General features: G+C 50.7%; 3 protein-coding genes and 1 pseudogene across 4 annotated transcripts; all 4 read right to left on the bottom strand.

The window, feature by feature from the left end:
* Positions 1-6,284: 6,284 nt before the first annotated feature.
* On the bottom strand, positions 6,285-6,356 carry ASPGLDRAFT_t63 (annotated as a pseudogene). The gene has a single exon. The product of its transcript is annotated as a tRNA-OTHER (tRNA).
* Positions 6,357-6,399: 43 nt separating this feature from the next.
* Positions 6,400-7,492, bottom strand: ASPGLDRAFT_1320429 (glycoside hydrolase family 128 protein). The gene is made up of 2 exons (XM_022541093.1): positions 7,459-7,492; positions 6,400-7,419 (listed from the first exon to the last, which is right to left on the bottom strand). Exon 2 carries the CDS (start codon positions 7,266-7,268, stop codon positions 6,453-6,455), a length of 816 nt encoding a protein of 271 aa, XP_022402801.1. The 5' UTR covers positions 7,269-7,419; positions 7,459-7,492; the 3' UTR covers positions 6,400-6,452.
* A 621-nt stretch (positions 7,493-8,113) lies between these two features.
* Positions 8,114-9,851, bottom strand: ASPGLDRAFT_122288 (uncharacterized protein; the record flags this gene model as incomplete). Its single annotated transcript, XM_022540310.1, has 2 exons — positions 8,114-9,635; positions 9,700-9,851. The coding sequence occupies 2 exons, from the start codon at positions 9,849-9,851 to the stop codon at positions 8,114-8,116; spliced, it is 1,674 nt and encodes a 557-aa protein (XP_022402800.1).
* A 403-nt stretch (positions 9,852-10,254) lies between these two features.
* On the bottom strand, positions 10,255-16,709 carry ASPGLDRAFT_122243 (putative ubiquitin-protein ligase E3 component (UBR1); the record flags this gene model as incomplete). The annotated part of the gene is made up of 2 exons (XM_022540303.1): positions 10,255-10,522; positions 10,582-16,709. The coding sequence occupies 2 exons, from the start codon at positions 16,707-16,709 to the stop codon at positions 10,255-10,257; spliced, it is 6,396 nt and encodes a 2,131-aa protein (XP_022402799.1).
* Between the last annotated feature and the right edge of the window lie 560 nt (positions 16,710-17,269).

Raw genomic sequence — 17,269 nt, 5'->3', positions numbered from 1 at the left:
AAAACATTATAGAAAATAGCTTTTGAAAGTCCAGTGTGGTGAAAGCTTCAGGGGTGTGGCGGAGTCGTTCATAATGAATGATAACCATGTGTTTTTTATAGTAGGATAGATAGAAAGTATGGTTTAAAAGGGTGGTCATAATTCTAGATTCAAGTTCCCAGAGCATCTGCGGCTTGCTCTCATTCATGAAGATAAACCGTCACTCGTGTTGCGTCTTCCTTGCCCGTCCGCGATGCTTGCATTCAATAAGGCGTTACGAGTGCTCGAAGGAGCTGGTGCCGTTGGTTCGTGTCCAGTGTGTCGAAAAAACACCGTCTTGAATTCGCTGGGTGCATTTCCGGTGACTGCAAACGGGTTGGTTCTTTTGACACAACGAATATTTTTTTGGCATCAGAGATTTCGACAAGGCCAAGTATTGGTTGCCGTCCCATGAGAGGTTTCATTCTCTTCAAGGATATTTCTGCAGGCCACAGCCATAAAAAGGACTGGTAAATCTTCGAGCCCACAACCAAACTGTAAGACGCATTGGTACTCATAGGACTGGAATATTATAATGCCCTAGTATCTCCTTTATTGCTTGTCACTGGAGGTTCGAGACAAAGCACAACATATGCTCTAGACATCTTGCATGATAACCGTGGAATCTGCAAAGCAAGAAATAAGACTAGGGCAGACGCTATCTTCACAGTGATAGCATGTAGGGCCATATGCGTGTCAGAATCACTTACCTCGTACTTGTGGCTACCGTGTTACATCCGTAGAGGGGTATATACAGTCAGCTCTTGCAATTTGATCGTTCCAGTGTCTGCAGACATCACATGTTAAGGTGCTTGGATGATGATTCTAATTTTTATTTTTTTATTTTTTATTTTTATTTTTTCTTTTTAACTCGTTGCTCTCTTTCACATCTCGTCATCTTCTTGGATTGTCTTAAGAAGAGCCTCCGTGAAGCCAGCACAGTTTGTCCCCAAAACTGTGCCAATGGTAATGTAATTCGATTGTTGGTATGAGCCAGCTCGCCGCTATTTCTCACATCCCCATCTGAATGACAATACTATTCCGTCTTCCAGACACACGTCACGTTGTCGATGGTTATTTTATTCACGTAGGTTTGTTTGAAGTATGTGTCAGAAGAGGGCAGGCGGAGCCTGGTGAATGTGTTTCTTTTTTGAAGTCTCATGGATCCTGTAATAAAGACGCTATGAATTAGCTGGATTGATTTACACGGGTAAGCAAACATGATGAGGAGAGTGGCCACCTATTGCAGAGGGAGACGATGAGAAGATTGGTGGAGGGATAGGTGCGATATAGATTCGTTTTCTGACTTACTCATATATAGACGTCCAATCATGAGCACACAGCCATATACGTAACACATTAGGAAAGACTGAAAGAGCTTAGTGTAGGGAATTTGCACGGCAAATTAACCCTAAGCTCAGTGGTGCATCTGTGGCGTCAGGCTCCTCATCAGTTAGCATTTGTAGCATGAATGAGACATCCGCGGATCTGATTCTGTGTCCACGATGAATAGAAATTGGGGTCTGACGTACAAGCCAGGTTTCTTTATCGTGTCGTAGCGAATGCTGTACTCATTTACATTGGTGTCTGTATGCCTTTTGAGAAGAGAACAGAGCTCCTCAGCATGCTATCACATTTACGCCGCAGGCCTTTCAATTCCCCGACCATCCTCAAGCTGCCATCGCTGTCGAGGATAATGACCACGTCAGGTACTTGGCAGCGAAGTCGTGGGCTGGTGAACGGTGTCTATTTTGCACGCACGGAATATATAGGTCACGATTTGCGCTATGATCTGCATAAAGCGAAATTGAACACCTGCCTTTTCGCCTACCGAACAGCTTCGTCTTTCTCTCGTCGAAGAAGGTTTTGCTCAGTCCCATATTGGCCCTCAAGGGTTCAGATGTCAACTGCACAAATTCTTCGTTCTTTTCGGGGCATAGGTATGATTCCGGCAGCTTCCAATTGACGCGAGAACGGAACAGTGTAAATGCTGGCGGATGTAACTTCAGGTGCCATATCAAGAAATGGCCTCGTGCTTTGGATAGATGGACTCTTCGAAGGGAGAAAAGTTGCTATTCGCGAGATAGAGTGACTTTGGCACAGGGTGGACAAGCAACTTTCGTCGAAGGTCATCACAGAGCTACTTGGTGAGTCCTGCGCGTGGATAATGAACAAATCCTCTGCACTGTGGTTGGATCCTGAGTATCGTTAGTATCAACATGCTCTGAAGACATAATATGAAGACTCACCTGTCAAGGGAGGAGTAAGTTCGTTCCAGATAGCAGATTCTGCTGTGTCTAGCTGGCTTCAAGTTGTCTCTGCCTTGACTGAGCCCCTTAGATCTGATATTTGTGATTCTCTTTCCGAGAATAACAGTTTCCATATATTCAGGTACTTAAATAACGTCCTGGTTTGACCTGGCTCGAGTTTGACACGAATGAGGTGACCTCGATGGATTTAGTTAAGTTGTATAACTAGCGTTCAATAGTGCCGATTCGGTGAGCTCAAATTCAGCGATGCAGCAACAATCGCCGCCAGTTAGGGCAGCCTGGAAACGGTTGAGCTGGTTCTTGAGCGTCATCCCGTGAGGGGAGCTCGAACAGTTCTACCGTAGATTGGCGGGGAACGGGAGCGAGCTCCTTCGTGTTCTTTCTGATCGACAAGTGTATAACGATTTGAACCCTCGACAGCCTAAGCTCTGTCGATGTACACGCGATTATCGCCTGGCCGTGGCCGAATCTCGCCTTGGAATGGACGGGAGATATACCTGGTGCCGAGTTTGATTAGCTACCACTCATCGTCCGTCAGCACCATTCTTCGCGCTGAGCTTTGGAATCCTTCATGTGCGGGGTGCCGATTGCCGATGGGGCCAAGGACCCCCAATAGGTCCTTTGGCTTGAAGTATTTTATGTCATCGCCGATTAGGCCCTTCGCCTCATGCTTTGAAAGACGGACCTTACGGCCGCAAAATGGGAGCTGGGGTTGTTCGGAAACGCTTACTCCTATAGAGTTCATCTTGCCTCGTTCTCATCTGCGTTGTACACCAAGGTTAAGTGCAGGCAGTTTGAATTCTTGGTTTTTTGTTAACATATCAGCGTTAGAATGTCGACTCAGAATGATCATACATCCATATCATTGGGTCCATCAGTATGTCATGGAGTCCGTCGCAACATCTTCCTGGACGCCTTCTATCTGTGCAGGCACAGAAGGTCCTTTGGACTCATAGTGCTGCCTCAAATGATGAATCATCATCCTGTATATTCTATCAGCAAAGCCTCGTTCGAGTTTTCGAACCACCACTTTGCATCTCTGCGGAGCCTCGGAAGAAACTCTGAGTATCCAGTCTCAATTATGAGTGTTGGCTATTTATGTTCGGACCACCCGACACAGGGCATCTGAGAAAGAGTCGGCATGAAGAGATACCCCAGCGTTCTAAACAGGAGTATATGAAGACTCACGCTAGGACAGGCCGTATTCGATAACCGGTGTGTAAGGTGATCCCCCCCCCGGTTTTGTGTGCTCAACCCATTGCTTTCTTGCAGATAGGTCACCTTGAAAATTGTGCCATAAATGCTCATGACAAACGACTCTTGGTCGAGACAGCCATTCTCAGACGGTTGTTCGGAGTTTCTCGTATGTATTCAAGGAGCGTTTCATGGCTTTCGCAGCGAGAGGCTACGGAAAGCATGGCTCCAGCGTCGAGCAGAAATACTGTGCTGTAAAAAGAGCAACTAAAACAAGCCATGAAAATAGGGCACATGTGGAGAGGTTGGTGCACTATTACTTGGCTGACCATCTGCGCCAGTCTTTGTTCCAGTATATCTGAACGGTTCTATATAATATGCTGATTGAGATCCCGGCACGTCAATCCCGTCGCTGCGTAAACGGGCCATCGGAGCAATGGCATGTGGGAAACAATTCCTATAATCGACGATAAATTGAACGCTCAACACAACACGCTGAGGGGCACTTATTCCTGTATAGTGTTACTTGCGTGTCAATTCCGGGACGCTCAAGCAGAGCAATGTGGTCTGTCCATACATATATGTTGCAGATTGGGCAGCCTTGAACCTAGTATATGAGCCACGTGGGGCCTGTAGTCTTTGTCGACAAGGTCAATTTCCACTTCACTCCTTTCACCATGACTTGTGTGGGTGTTTCGAAAAAACGACATAAAAGGCTTGCGTCAATGTCTATTAATACGACCATGGGAAAAGACCAAGGAGAATCGGTCACGATTAGGGCATTAGAAACCGGTTGGGATCATACAAGAGTGTACCTCGTGAAACAACACTTCTGCATGATCCTCACTATCGAGCCCGAAAATCAATTTCCATCACAATCTGTAAGAAACGAGCATAAGACACCCATGCTTGACAGGGAATCACTTACAACAATGACTCAGACATTAATGAAAATAAATTCATTGGCCTGAGTTTGCATTATTCCAATTATCAACTGGACAATCGTTTCAATTGTTAGCGATATGTCGAAGCTCTAGTGCAAATGATGCGTGTCTATCCAACAATGTGCATCCTCGACAGCTATTATCAGCTGGATCCGGGTGAATCCACAAGCCTCTGCGGAACATTGCTAGAGATTTGCGAAGCGAAAACATGTGGCAATTGGATCAAGAATATGATCATCAGGTCTGGACGGAGATTTTGGCCGTGCTTCTTCGTTTTTGTTGTGGCTGGGATACCCAGCAATGCGCTGTGCTGCTCGACGAGCCGGTGCCCTTGTAAAAGGTAGTTTCGGGAATAGCACGAGACGTCGTTCTTGGGTTTCACAACCCGCAAGCCTTTGACCATCCCGGTCTTTGACTTGAGGATTTCTGGGTGTTCCTGTAAATGCTCGGACAGAGATTGTCTATAAGGCGCTGGCACTTCCAATTTATACTGAGAGGAACAAGAGTTAAGGGGACCAAAAACAGCGCAAACAAGGGTCCATTCTCGACATCGCTTTTTCGGCCGGGGCTTCCTGTGTGGACGTTAATGGGTGCAACAAAGTTCCCACGTTTCGATAGTGATGTCCTATATACTACAGCCAGTCAGTATCATTCGCCTCCCATACTAGACTATGAATAAAACTAACCTGCTGCGAGTTGAGCCGTCTGGGCTTCGTAGGCAGAAATGGTACCGTCATACATACAACTTGGACAAACTGAGGGTGCGACAGACTGAGGGCGCAACAGACATGCAACCTCCATTTGCAGTTGGCACGTGCCTCACCACCATCCAAGCAGTTTAGCAGGCATGGGACTGCCATGGCCATAAGGACATTCCAACCGCTCACGTCTCCAATTTTGCACAATGAACTAAGAAACGACTGCAGAGGCCGAGCTCTGGGGGAGGGAGTATGATCGGTTCGTTGTGGCCTTTCTTTTCAACAGTTCGGTGGAAAGCAGAAACGACACATATAGCGCGGCCATAGACGGTTTCCTTGTAAGCCCAGTGTTAAGCTAGTCGATAGCTGATATAAAATTCTGTATACAGTGCGTGTCTGTCTATTTGCTGTTAGGAATCGAGTTTGTTGACGAGGTGCAATAGACTTACACTGGTTGGTAAACATCCACCATAAACCTCAGCATTTCACGTATCCCGGGCTGTGGCTAGCGTGATAGAATACGATGTCGGGTATGTTCTTAAATAGGGATATTTCTCGAAGAGTTGTCGGGAAAAAGTACTCTATCATGCGTATAACTTCCTCATATTGATCGCCTGGTATGATGTGCAGATGTAATCAGGAACTCGTAGTACAAGGATGAACCGTATGTGATATATAGAGATGGCCAGAAATGAGTAAAGAGGGAAGGGTGACACATGGAGGATTTTCCTGGCGGTGAATAAAAAGATTTATCCCCATTGTCTAAATGGTCTACGTAGAATATTCCAGGGCAGCAAGACAAATAATCCCGATTAGGAAACGCGGGGCTATACAAACGCAGCAAGACATACTCCGGAGTACAAGCCACCAAACGTGCCCACACAGCTGAAACACGATTAAATCTGAGACATGTTCTTACAAAGAATTCCAGAAAATATGAGATTGTGATCGTCAGTGGCGATTGTCAATCATGATGTTGTACCATGGTTCCAACAGGAGCAGACAAGTCTATACAAGAATAACTGTTTCAGGTCTAAGAATATCAAAGTATATTCAAAGCATGTTCAGATTTAGTCCACTAGATACAAAATCTCCCAAGTACTATACGTATCCCTCATTCCCTCACCCATTCCAAAAAAAAAAAAAAAAAAAAAAACAAATGAAAAAAAAACGGATTGAACGCGGGACTTCTCGCATGCAAAGCGAGCACTCTACCACTGAGTTACACGCCCTGATTATCCTGGATTTGCGGGGTATTTGCTATAGTTACCCACCACAAAAAAAAAAAAAAAAAACGAATGTAAAAGTAACGAGCTCTCAAAGCCGGTTTAGCCAATATAAGCCCAACCAGCCTGACTAGGCTGACCACCCTGCACCAAGAACCCCTCCTCAGCCCAGAAATACGCATACCGAGTAACCATCGACTGTCTATCCAACCACGGCTGCACCTGGCGCAGGAAATTTGCAGAAGCACTCGTCAACCCACCGCTTGAGATGTCCGTGGTAAGCGAAAACTCGGTAACCCAGACTTCCTTGAGCCCCTGCTCGTTGGCAAGGTCGATGGCCTGCTGCACGAATTTGGTGAATTCACGAGGTTCGGTCCCGTACCAGTGCACGGCCATGACTCCGATGTCGCAGTCGGAGCATGAGCCCAGGAACTCGCGCATCCAGGATAGTCCCTTGCCTGAGTCCTCGGAGTTGGTGACGCCCGGGGAAACCAGTGTAGCGCAGCCAGCGTAGGGGGTGATGAATTGTTTGAAGGTGGAAGCGGCGTCGGAGACGGACATGGCGGCTTGGTCGGAGAGGTCAGGCTCGTTGAAGCCCATGATGTACTTGCTGCTGCTGCCGAAGAGTATGGTTTCGATGTTGGCCACGAAGTCGGCGATGGACTTGGTGCCCCAGAGCATGGGGACAAACTCGACGCCGTCTGGTAGGGTGCCGCCGGGGGTTGCGGCCCAGTTGTAGGCCCAGGAGATGGCGCCGTTTACGTCGAGGTCGCGCACGGCATTGATATCAGTATATGCGGCGCCGCGCTTGGACTGCGTGGCCGTCTCATTGCCGCTGGATCGACGCAATGGAGGAGGGAGGGCAAAGGCCGTTGACGCCAGAAGGGCGGTCGAAAGAAGGTTCTTCAAATAGACCATATTGGAAAGGAATGCAAAAAGAAAAAGAATCGAAGCGAGAAGCCTGTCTCGGAACTAGAGAATGACAAAAAGAGCGAGCGTCAAGCCGCAACGTGCGCTGCACGAAATATAGTAAAGAACGAGGGGAATGAGTGATAATGAGCGAAGAATGAGAGAAGTGAGGGCAAGAAGAGGAAAGAAACCGTGGGTGGTGGTGTGGTTTATATGGCCGAGGAAGAGAAGGCCGGAGGGCAGCCACGGATCAGTCACTCTGGATTATTTGATTGCGATTCACTTCGACCCATGATTGACTCAGCTTGAAAGAGGGTCCCATGTTTCGAATTCTTAATTCTTGTCGCTATCCTCACTGATTGGGCTGTTATTCACAGACCAAATGCACCGGAGCGCGTCTATACCGTTGATCTTCAACTCTCCTAGTGCCCACGTCAGCGCATTCAACCACCAACAGTATTCTATACTCTTACAAGAAAACATGCACTTCCCCCTCATTCTCGCAAACAATTCTGTAGAGGAGAGAGGTGTGCCTCCTTGTCCCAAATCCTCGCCGGACTGACAATCCGTACCAAACTTGCGCATCTCCGGTACAGTCGCTCATTGGCAAAAAAGCACCCGCCGTGGAGCCAAAATACGGCCAGAACAGAAAGAATTGTCAGTGTTCCATTGGAAATGCAGTGGAATCCTTTCGGTAGCCAATGATTTGTATTGAAACAAGGTCCACTGGCCAGGAACACACAATGCAGTAACCGAGGGGCACTTCCATTACAGTTAGGGTTGTGTCACAGGTACTCATACATAGTACAAAGGAAAAACAGTAAGTAAAGAAAGGCCCAAAAAATAGAAACATGCTACTTCCGACTCTCCAGCACCCCCATTACATCGGATGCATTTTCCTTGTCCCCCTTCCTCTTCTTCGGTCCTCGCTTCCTCTTTTGTCCCCCACGGCCCCCGTCTCCTTCTAAGCCAATAAACTCCTCGTCCTCCTCGTCCTCGATCCGACTGCCTCCGAAACCCATGTCCATATCCATGGCATCCTGCGCCTCGCGACGCCGCATTTCTTCCAGAAATCGCTGACCACGGCTGTCGTCTTTCTTTTCTTCGTCTCCACCTGCGGATGGCGATGCTTGGCGTAGCGCGGCTGCTCGTTTGAGCGCTGCCAATAAGGAGGGGTCCCGGGTGAGTGGATTGGCTCTGGCACGGTCCTCGTCTTCTTCTGTGGGTTCGTCGTGCGTGGATGTCGAGAAGTAGTTCCGTGGTCGTGATGGCTGAATAGGTTCCGTAGACGGTGGTGCAGGTTCTGTGGTTTTCTTCGGTGCTTTTTCGGCAACCTGTCCCTCCTCGTCGGAGTCAGACGAGGAATCGTCTTCACCAATATCCGCCAGCGGATTGTAGTCTGCGCCCACTCCCTCAAAGATGTCATCGTCTTCGTCTTCTACGGGAGCAGCAGCGGCGGCCGCCTTCGATGCAACTTCTGCAGGCACCTCCATGCCCAGCGGTTTCGCATCTTTATCAGGCACCAACAGACCGTTAGACTCACCGGGCTTGTCCAGCCATCTTGTCTTCCGTTTCGTATTCCCTTGTGCATCGGTAGTGAGAAGGACCTCCCTCCGCCGACCGTTCTCGTCTGTCTCCACCCACCGCTTCTTCTCTGGTCTCGACTCGCCCAGTTTCTTGAACTTAGATCCCAGCGTCGACTCCGGCGGTGGGGCAGGTTCTGCGGCAGGAGCTGCGCGACTTGCTCTGAGTTGTCGTAGAATCTCATCCCGGGATTTCTTCTGTGCCTGCGCCTGTGCCTGCGCAGGGGCCGGCGGCGGTGCCATCGTTCCTTTCTTCTTCTCCTTCTCCTTCGGAGCGACAGGGGCAATATCCTCCTGTCCTTTCTCTTCCGTCACCCGCTCAAACTCTGCCTCCAAGTCTACTTCCTCCTCTGCCCCGTCCCCTTCCTCCCGCTCTCCCTCACCCTCCTTCTCTCCCTCCTCCTTCTCTCCCTCCTCCTCATCCTTCTCAGTCCCCTTACTAACATCCTCCCCCGCCCTAACCCTCCTCAGCAACTCCCAATCCAAACCCTTAACCATATGCGTACTCCCCACATCCCCCCCAACACCCAACTCCCCGCGTAACTTCTCAAACATCCCGGCATCAATCTTGCCCTCCTTCACCATCTCTTCCAGCGCGTTAATCCGCGTCTCAATATCTTTTGCACTATCATCATCTTGTGATTGTCGTAGGTGTGTGCGGTCTTGGTAGCCGGTGGGTAGTTTTGTGCCCTTTGGCGCGGCGCTGGATTTGAAGCGTTTGGTGGGTGGGTGGTGGCCTTCGCGACGGTAGTCGGCTAGTTGACGGGCGAAGTTGGGTGTTGTTAGGGAGCGGCTGTTCATACGTATCAATTAGTATCTTAATTTCGATTGTACCTTTTGTAGGTTGGGGAACGTACGGTGTCATGGGAATACTTGAGCGCATCCGCGATCCCAGCGCTGTCGCGGGCGTCGCGTTAACGGTGCTTCCATCTTTATTCCCGCTTAAACTGGGGCTCGTGCTGGGATTGGTGTTGTCTTGGATGAGGCGACGAAATTGTTCGTTGTTCATGGTGTCGGTGCTGGGCTAGCTCCGTCCCAGGTAGAGATTTCGCGCGCGCGAAAGAGAAAGGGGAAATTCGATTTCGTGAGATAGGTAATGGACAGCGTAGAAGTGTAGGAAATAGAGAAAAGGGTATATCGAAGAATGAATCCAGTTGCTGGACTAAAAGTCGTGGTAGTGTCGAAGAAAGTCGAGATGAACTTCGCGCTCCGGATTTATGACGCTGTCTTGGCATTGCTACTCTGCTCCGAAGTATACAAGTCCAGCAATATACAATCATTCATTGCTCAGAATTAATATCTACTTGCTTGAAACTAGGCCAATATGTCCATTACAATCATGTACTCCACTAGAAACACAAAATAGACACCATCTCATTCACAAATGCAAAAATTCCCCATAAATACACCCATTAGATAGTCTCCCACCCGCCGTTATTAATATCAGCCTCCAACTTCCTACTAATCGTCGCCGGAACACCATGCGACAGCCACACGTCCCTGAGAAGTCTGTCATACCGCTTCTGGTTGAGGATCAATTGGCGGTTGCGCCGCAGGCCGGGGTCCACCTCGCCGTGTCGGTCGAGGTATGGGGCAAAGTGCCACGAGCCGTTGTGGTTGTGGAGGTAGAGGACGGTACATTTGCGGATGTTGATGAAAAGGCCGATGTTTTTGCCGCATCTACACGGTATTTGTTAGCATTGAAGTCAGATACAGAGGTGGTGGGGACAGGGACTCACTTCTGGAGATGCTGATTACATCCGCCCAGCTTATCCTTCATACAGCACACGGCCTGCGAGCAGAAAATATCTCCGCAGAACAAGCAGATGCTCGGATCAGTCAATTCCTTCTTTGAGGTCGGGCATCGTCGGCGATTGGCCTCTTCGATCAGACTGTCGAAGTACTCGGGCAATCCAATGAGTTCGAAGATTGCCGGGTGAGAGAGACTGGGCAATTTCGAGTCACCGGCATGACCGAAAACATTGAAGTGGTGCAGCCAGCCAGAGACCACTGCATTGAACGGGTCATTCCTCTGCGTAGGGTTCACAAAAGCGAAAAGTTCGTCGAGCGACGGGAGGTTCAAGGCCCTCGTGAGACGGTCGAGTTCCGTGCTCTCGTCGAGCCCGGCGTTGGGGAATTCGACGCCATGCTGCACATGCAGCAGAATGACCGTCTTGCGGAGGAAGGTCAACGCATAGCTTGTTATCAATCTTCTTAGTGCAATAACCACTCCGGACGTCGCAGATCCCTCGCCTTCCTTGACGTAGCCAAACTCCGCCGAGTTCGCACGGAGTCCAGCCACGACGGAATCGAAGAAATGCTTGGTGGAGCTGAACGCTTCGTCGGACAGTTCGACATCCATCAAATAGTGCGCATCCCCATTCTCGGCCAATTCCTGCTTAAGTCCGCTCGGCTCCAGGATATAAGTGACAGCAACCTTGACAATCTCCGCCACACAGCACATCTGCACCAGGTGCCGCACATCGATTTGCAGAACCGGCAAAAGCGAAAGCGAGCATTCAGCCAAAAACACGAAGATGTCCTTAGAAAGCAATGGCTCGATTTCACTCGCACGGTCCGGAAGTGATGTCTCAGCCAGACAAGGATGACCCACGAATAACTGGTAGATCTTCTGGCGATGCATGTCCCGGAACTCCACCGCAGAACGACTGACCGATCCGCCGTTGTTGTGCAGGGACCCAACTGCAGCGTAAGATAGTGCCGTCTCCGCCAGGACACGCAAGTGAGTAAGTGTCAACTGTGGAATCTTGTCCAGCAGAGTTGCGCCAAACTCGGACTCCACGCCCCGCTGCGAGATCTCCACAGAGGCAATGCTGAACCCGAAGCTCCGGATCAACGAGTCGGTGTGAACCATGGCGTCGCCTGTCATGATGTCCGTGGGGTAGTTGAACGCTGACTGGACTTCGTTCAACTGTATCGTCTTCTTCAATCGCCTATAGATCTGGAGGAGTTCGGACATCGGGCTATCACCGGGACTAGCAACCTGCGGCAACGGGCTGGAAGCCGTGATGTCTTCTGTAGTTGGGAACAGCCCCGGCATCGGCATACGCGCAGGCGGGACATAATGCGCTGTCGATGGGAGGGACGACGACATAAGTTGCTCAACCTTGGCTGCAACAGGGGGGGCCAGCGTCTTGGACAGATACTCGGCAAACAAGTCCTGGTACGAGTGCAGTTGCGAATTATCATCGCCCGTGAGGAGCGCGTAGTTCCGCGGTTGTGTAAGAGCAGATCTAACCTCTGCATCAATGAATTCGCCAAAAGAGGTGGAAACATTCAGAGCACCAGGGTAGGACTCTTCCTTGCCCTTCCAGGTGATGGGAAGGAATGCATTACCCAGGGCTTTGCAGAGGGGACAGACGAACTCCTGGCAGGTCAGACGCTCCGGGTGGTTTCTGGCGATCTGCTGAGTGTGGCGCCTCTGTGTCGCGGTGTAGTACACTTCGAAGCACGAGTAGTGCATAATATGACCGCAACCAGTCGTGACAGGACCTCGGACCATGTTATCCGCATTGAATCCCTTGCTCAACCCAATCTTCTCGCTGATAACCTCCCCACCAGACGAATCCAGTCTTCGTACCGTAGAGTGGTTCTCGCCTGCCACACCAAATGGCCGAAGATTATCCGCAGACATATCCAAGCTAGACGGAGTCTTGAGGACTTCCCTAATCCAGTCCGAATCCCGAACATCCGTCTGCCTCAGGATACTACTGTCCTGGACGAGAGCAAATGTACCATAGACCCTGGAGTCATTGGTCTCTTCCTGGCAAAGAATGCAAGTCCCGCTGGGGTACTTCCACACCTTGGCTTCTTCAGGAGCAGCCTCAGCCTCAGACTCGAGATCACTCAGATCTTCGTCAACGCCCCAGTCAATACCGCCTTGAGTGTTCATGAAGTTTTGTTGCTGCTGCTGGAACTGAGCCATCACCTTCGCCTGTCTCTCCAAGGCCTGCTTCTTCTTGAGCTCCTTTTCGCTGTTGTCAACTTCGCCAGCAGGAGAATCAGTGTCGACCCTGTCGAACGGGAACTTGAGCGAAGCGGTCGCCGATTCATATGCTCGAGGTCGCTTCTGCCAGAACTTCTTGAGGATATGGCGAATCTTTGCTTGGCACGCAGAGAAGTCGCTCATCGCAGAGATCTTTTCCAACAGCCCAACGATGGTCAGGTTGCCTGCTTGTGTCATTCTGGCCTTCGACAGAGCGTGGGAGACAAACGATGCTCTGGGCATGTCACCTTCCGCGGTGCGGTCTTCCAGCGTGGCAGAGAGAACCAAATGCAGCACCACCTGAAGGAACGTCTCAATGCGAGTTGGCGGGATAGTTGGCGTACGGTCCGTCGACGTCATCACATAGTCAAGAGTCTGGTGGACGATCTGCGCAAAAAGCGGCGTCCTGGTGAAGTTAGCAAGGTCAGAGAAAGCACCGGTGTTGATGGGCCGCAGCTTCGGCTCGAACACAACATCTGATGCCTTCTTTCCTGTCTTCTTAGCCACCCACTCCCTGTACACATTCTCCGCTTCGTCGCGCTGGTTCTTCGTGTAGTGAGCGCTGTACGGGTCCACCATGTCGATGTATTCCGGCTTGAGCTCGAATGTACCCGTGTCGTTCAATCCCTCAGGCGGACGGAAGGTGGCGACCTCCTCCAGCACGTCTTGGAACATATCCGAGTCGAGCAGCTTGTCACTGAGGCGAGTCGAGAGGTCAGAGAACGAGAGAGGCTTGAAGCACAACACATGCGCGACGTCCCGGGCAATGTCGTCCTCCATCACCGCATCGCTGTCGTCACTGGCCGTGAGAGAAGACCGGTCTGTCAACAAGATAACCAACAGATGGACAAATTCTTCGGCAACATCAACGATCTGGGGCTCCTCCCATTCTGGTCGCGGGGTGTAATCCCGTGTCATCCAATCCGCAACGCGGAATCGTTCAGCAATGGATGCGAGAACCCTGCTAGGATCGCAGGTGACCATGGCAGTCTGGAGAAGGAAGATATCACGGTAGTACGCAAAGTCGCGAGACGACACACCCCGGTACTGCGACATTTGGTGGCGAAGACTGAGACCGTTGCGAACCCACATGCCGGCCTTCATCTGTGCCAACCAAGCGCAAACCCTAAGCGGATAATCGAACATGGCGAGCAACAGGTCCTCGGGACTAAGTTGGCTGTCGTGAATATACTTGGCATTGGCAGTCTGCGCAGCGTCCAGCAGGACCTCGCGCATCAAAGTGTTGCTGATGTTGCGGCCACATTCAACCAACCACGACAGCGTGTAGTGCAAAGCATGGTGGAAACTAATTGATCCCTTCTCCACAACGAAGTCTACCACGCGATGACGAGGCATCTGACCCGACTCATCGGCCTCAAAGTCGAAGCACGGCAAGGACTTGAACCGGACATAATCCTTAATCTCAGCCTGGCCGAATCGCGCACGCTCAATACCCGCAGAGTGCACCACAGCTGAGATAGTAGCGACCCAGACAGCTCTTAGAAGGTTGCGACCACTGTCGAGTCCCGGCTCTCGGAAGGCCTCGCAGAACTGGCAGCAGAGGCGGTTTATCTCGCGCATGAGGATGGATGCGGTGATCCACGAATCCGTCTCGTATTCCACATGTTCGCCCACGGCGCGCACGTTCGGGCAGATTCCTTGCGACAGCTTGACGAGGTCCAGGAACTGGGAAAGGTACTGCTCCTCTGTCCGGACACGCTTCTGAACGTACTCGGACTGGAGCAGGTGGCGCAAGTCTAGGAAGAAATGGTACAGACGTCGGTTGCTGACTGACCCAGAATCGAAGGCCAGGGTCGCGTTGGGATTGACTTCATATGGTTCGCCAACCTGCCTCGTGGTCAGGAAGGTGTAGAGGATAGCCATGACCTTGGTCAAGAAGTTTCCACGCAGAACGATTTCCTCTGTGATCGAGGGTGTGGTGAGAAGCTGCAGTGACAAGTTGACAATGGAGTGATCGGGCTCTCTATCCGCAATGAGATACAGCTGAGCAAGTGCAGTGTACAATGCAGATAGGCGGAGACCCATGACGCGCTTGAACTCAGGGACATTGACCACGGTGCCGATATAAAGGTCGCGTAGATCTGTACGAGTCTTCTTCCACAAACGTAGGTCGAAAAGAACCATCCAGTCGAGACGGGTGCGTTGATACAGGTCCTCGTAAGGTGGGATATGTTCGCCCTTCACAGGCATGTATGCCTTGACCTGCCAATAGCCCGGGGTCCTTGCCGGAGTTGTCCTGATAGCCCTAGACGGGGTTTTGGGAATGGGTGGGATATAAGACTGGGAATCAGGTTGGTTCTCTGTGTCAACATCCTGTTCATCCGGCTGCTGTTCCTCGTGCTCAGTCTCTTGCTCTTGACCCTCGTCCTGTTCCTGCCGCTCAATTGTCCCTGCACGAGCCTGAGCATACTCAGCCAACAGTGTCTCTGCGATCTCGAGCGGATCGTCGGCATTGCCCATAACCATGTCTTCGTCATCGTCCGCAATATCATCATGCAACCGGTTGAGTTCCATCTCCATTTCCTCATCCTCGTCATCGGCGTCATGAGCTTCGACATACTCAAGGCCCTCGTCTTCGTCCTCGTCCTCGCCCTCGTTTCCCGCTTCATTGGGAAGACCGGCATCCTCGTCGTCATCCTCATCCTCGTCGTCATCAGGAGGCGCCACAACCAACGGTCCATTTGGTGAAATATGAACCATGACAGTCCGGTAGGGTCCATTCTCGATTTTCTGGTGATCATCGATTCCCTTCATTCCAATACCCGCATTGCAGGCAGTACTGCCGCGCTGCCATGTGTTCATGAGCTCTTCGCAGATGGTGTGACGCAGAATCTCATTATCTTGCTGGATACTGCAACCAGCAACATCCGCGAGCCATTCGACAATCGTTCCGCACATTTGCTCCCGGAAGATATCCCGAGCAGAACGCACCGTGACAGTCACCTTGATCTGCTCGATGATGTTTGATGTCGTCAATAGCTGCGACAGGTTCTTCGAGTATTTGACCACACTCCTCCCAATATCATTCGTCTCATGTGCCCTTTCAACTCCAAAGGCATCTCGTTCCCGACAGGCCCGGGTCACCTGTTGAGCCACATCTCTAATGGTATGTTTTTCGTCGTTCCAGAGCGCAAGGGCAAACTCCGGCTCTTCCTCCGGTTGATCACCCTCACCATACCAGCCGGGACGTAGCCGCGACGCCTCTTCATCCTGTCTGATCCCATCTTCAGTCTTTGCCAATCTCAACTGCTCAGGTGAGCACGAAATGACATCACAGAAGTAGTCGAGTATGCGCGAGATCGTAAGCTTGATATTATCCATCCAATCCTGCGGCAACTGACTCTGAGCACGCTCTTTCCCCTTCGCCTCACCACTATCGGTATGGATCGCGCAGAACAACGGCAGTCGCCACGCCTCGTCGTCTCCGCAATCACAGCATCCGCAGTTCCCCGCCGACAAAGAAATCTGATACTGATGGCCCGTGTGGTCCGACGCGTCAAAGCAGCGACTACACAGCACACAGGTATCATCCGCCGCGCAGGTAACACAACGGTACGTCGCTTCTCCCGCTCTGAAGATATGTCCGCATCGCTTGCCCCGCGCCGCCTCAGTGTACTCAGCCCCTTCCTCAGCTCCTTGGGCTTCTGCCAACTTCCATGATACAGCTTGAAGACCGTCGGGGAACAGGATTTGTAGGCGTTCTTCGTTGTAGCCGGTGAGCGATCGGAAGAGGAGCTCTAGCAGATCCTTCTCTGCTTCGGGTCCATAGCGGTAGTTGTGTTTGGATGGGAGGTGAAGGAGGCCTTGGCCAAGGATTCTCTCACATTCTGTGAGCATCATTTAAAAAATCCGGAATTCTATGAGGGCGACACCATCCGGGTATCAGAAAGTTCGTTGGGTGTTCGTTGGCGGGACTTGGATCTGGCAATATCTGCAACAGTGGTCGGTATTGACGGGGGTATTTTCGATAGAGAAATATGTGCAGAAAAAGAGGTATCTCGATATGTAAATCTAACCAGAAAAAAACCACATTAGTAAGTGCCGCGTGTGGTGAGAGTTGCGGTCCCTCGTCACGATAGGATAGTGGGGGAGAGCTGGAAGCGAGTCTGGACGATAGGGTCGAGTACTAACAAAGCCGGTCGATTCGAGTCTCTCGGATGAATCTTGGGTGTCCAGATGCCCTCTAACAATAGTCAAAGTTATTGTAAACAGGGCCAGCGACAGCAGAAAAAACCGGTAGTAGTGAAGAGTAGCAGAAGAAAAAAGAATTGCTGATGACATCGAGGCACAACAACCCCGAGCGAATCAGCGCCACCGGTCCACGAGAGCAGAACTATTACTATGTACCAACATTGTACAGAGTATATAAGAGACAATTGAGCTAAATTGCAGTTAGAAAA

This window comes from Aspergillus glaucus (assembly GCF_001890805.1).
Source record: "Aspergillus glaucus CBS 516.65 unplaced genomic scaffold ASPGLscaffold_6, whole genome shotgun sequence".
Lineage (NCBI taxonomy): Eukaryota > Fungi > Ascomycota > Eurotiomycetes > Eurotiales > Aspergillaceae > Aspergillus > Aspergillus glaucus.
The sequence above is the reverse complement of the archived record's forward strand: the minus strand, read 5'-3'. Positions and strand labels throughout refer to the sequence as shown.

Bases quoted from the DNA above. Each gene is read 5' to 3' on its own strand.
- ASPGLDRAFT_1320429 (XM_022541093.1), bottom strand. From the start codon at position 7,268: ATGGTCTATTTGAAGAACCTTCTTTCGACCGCCCTTCTGGCGTCAACG.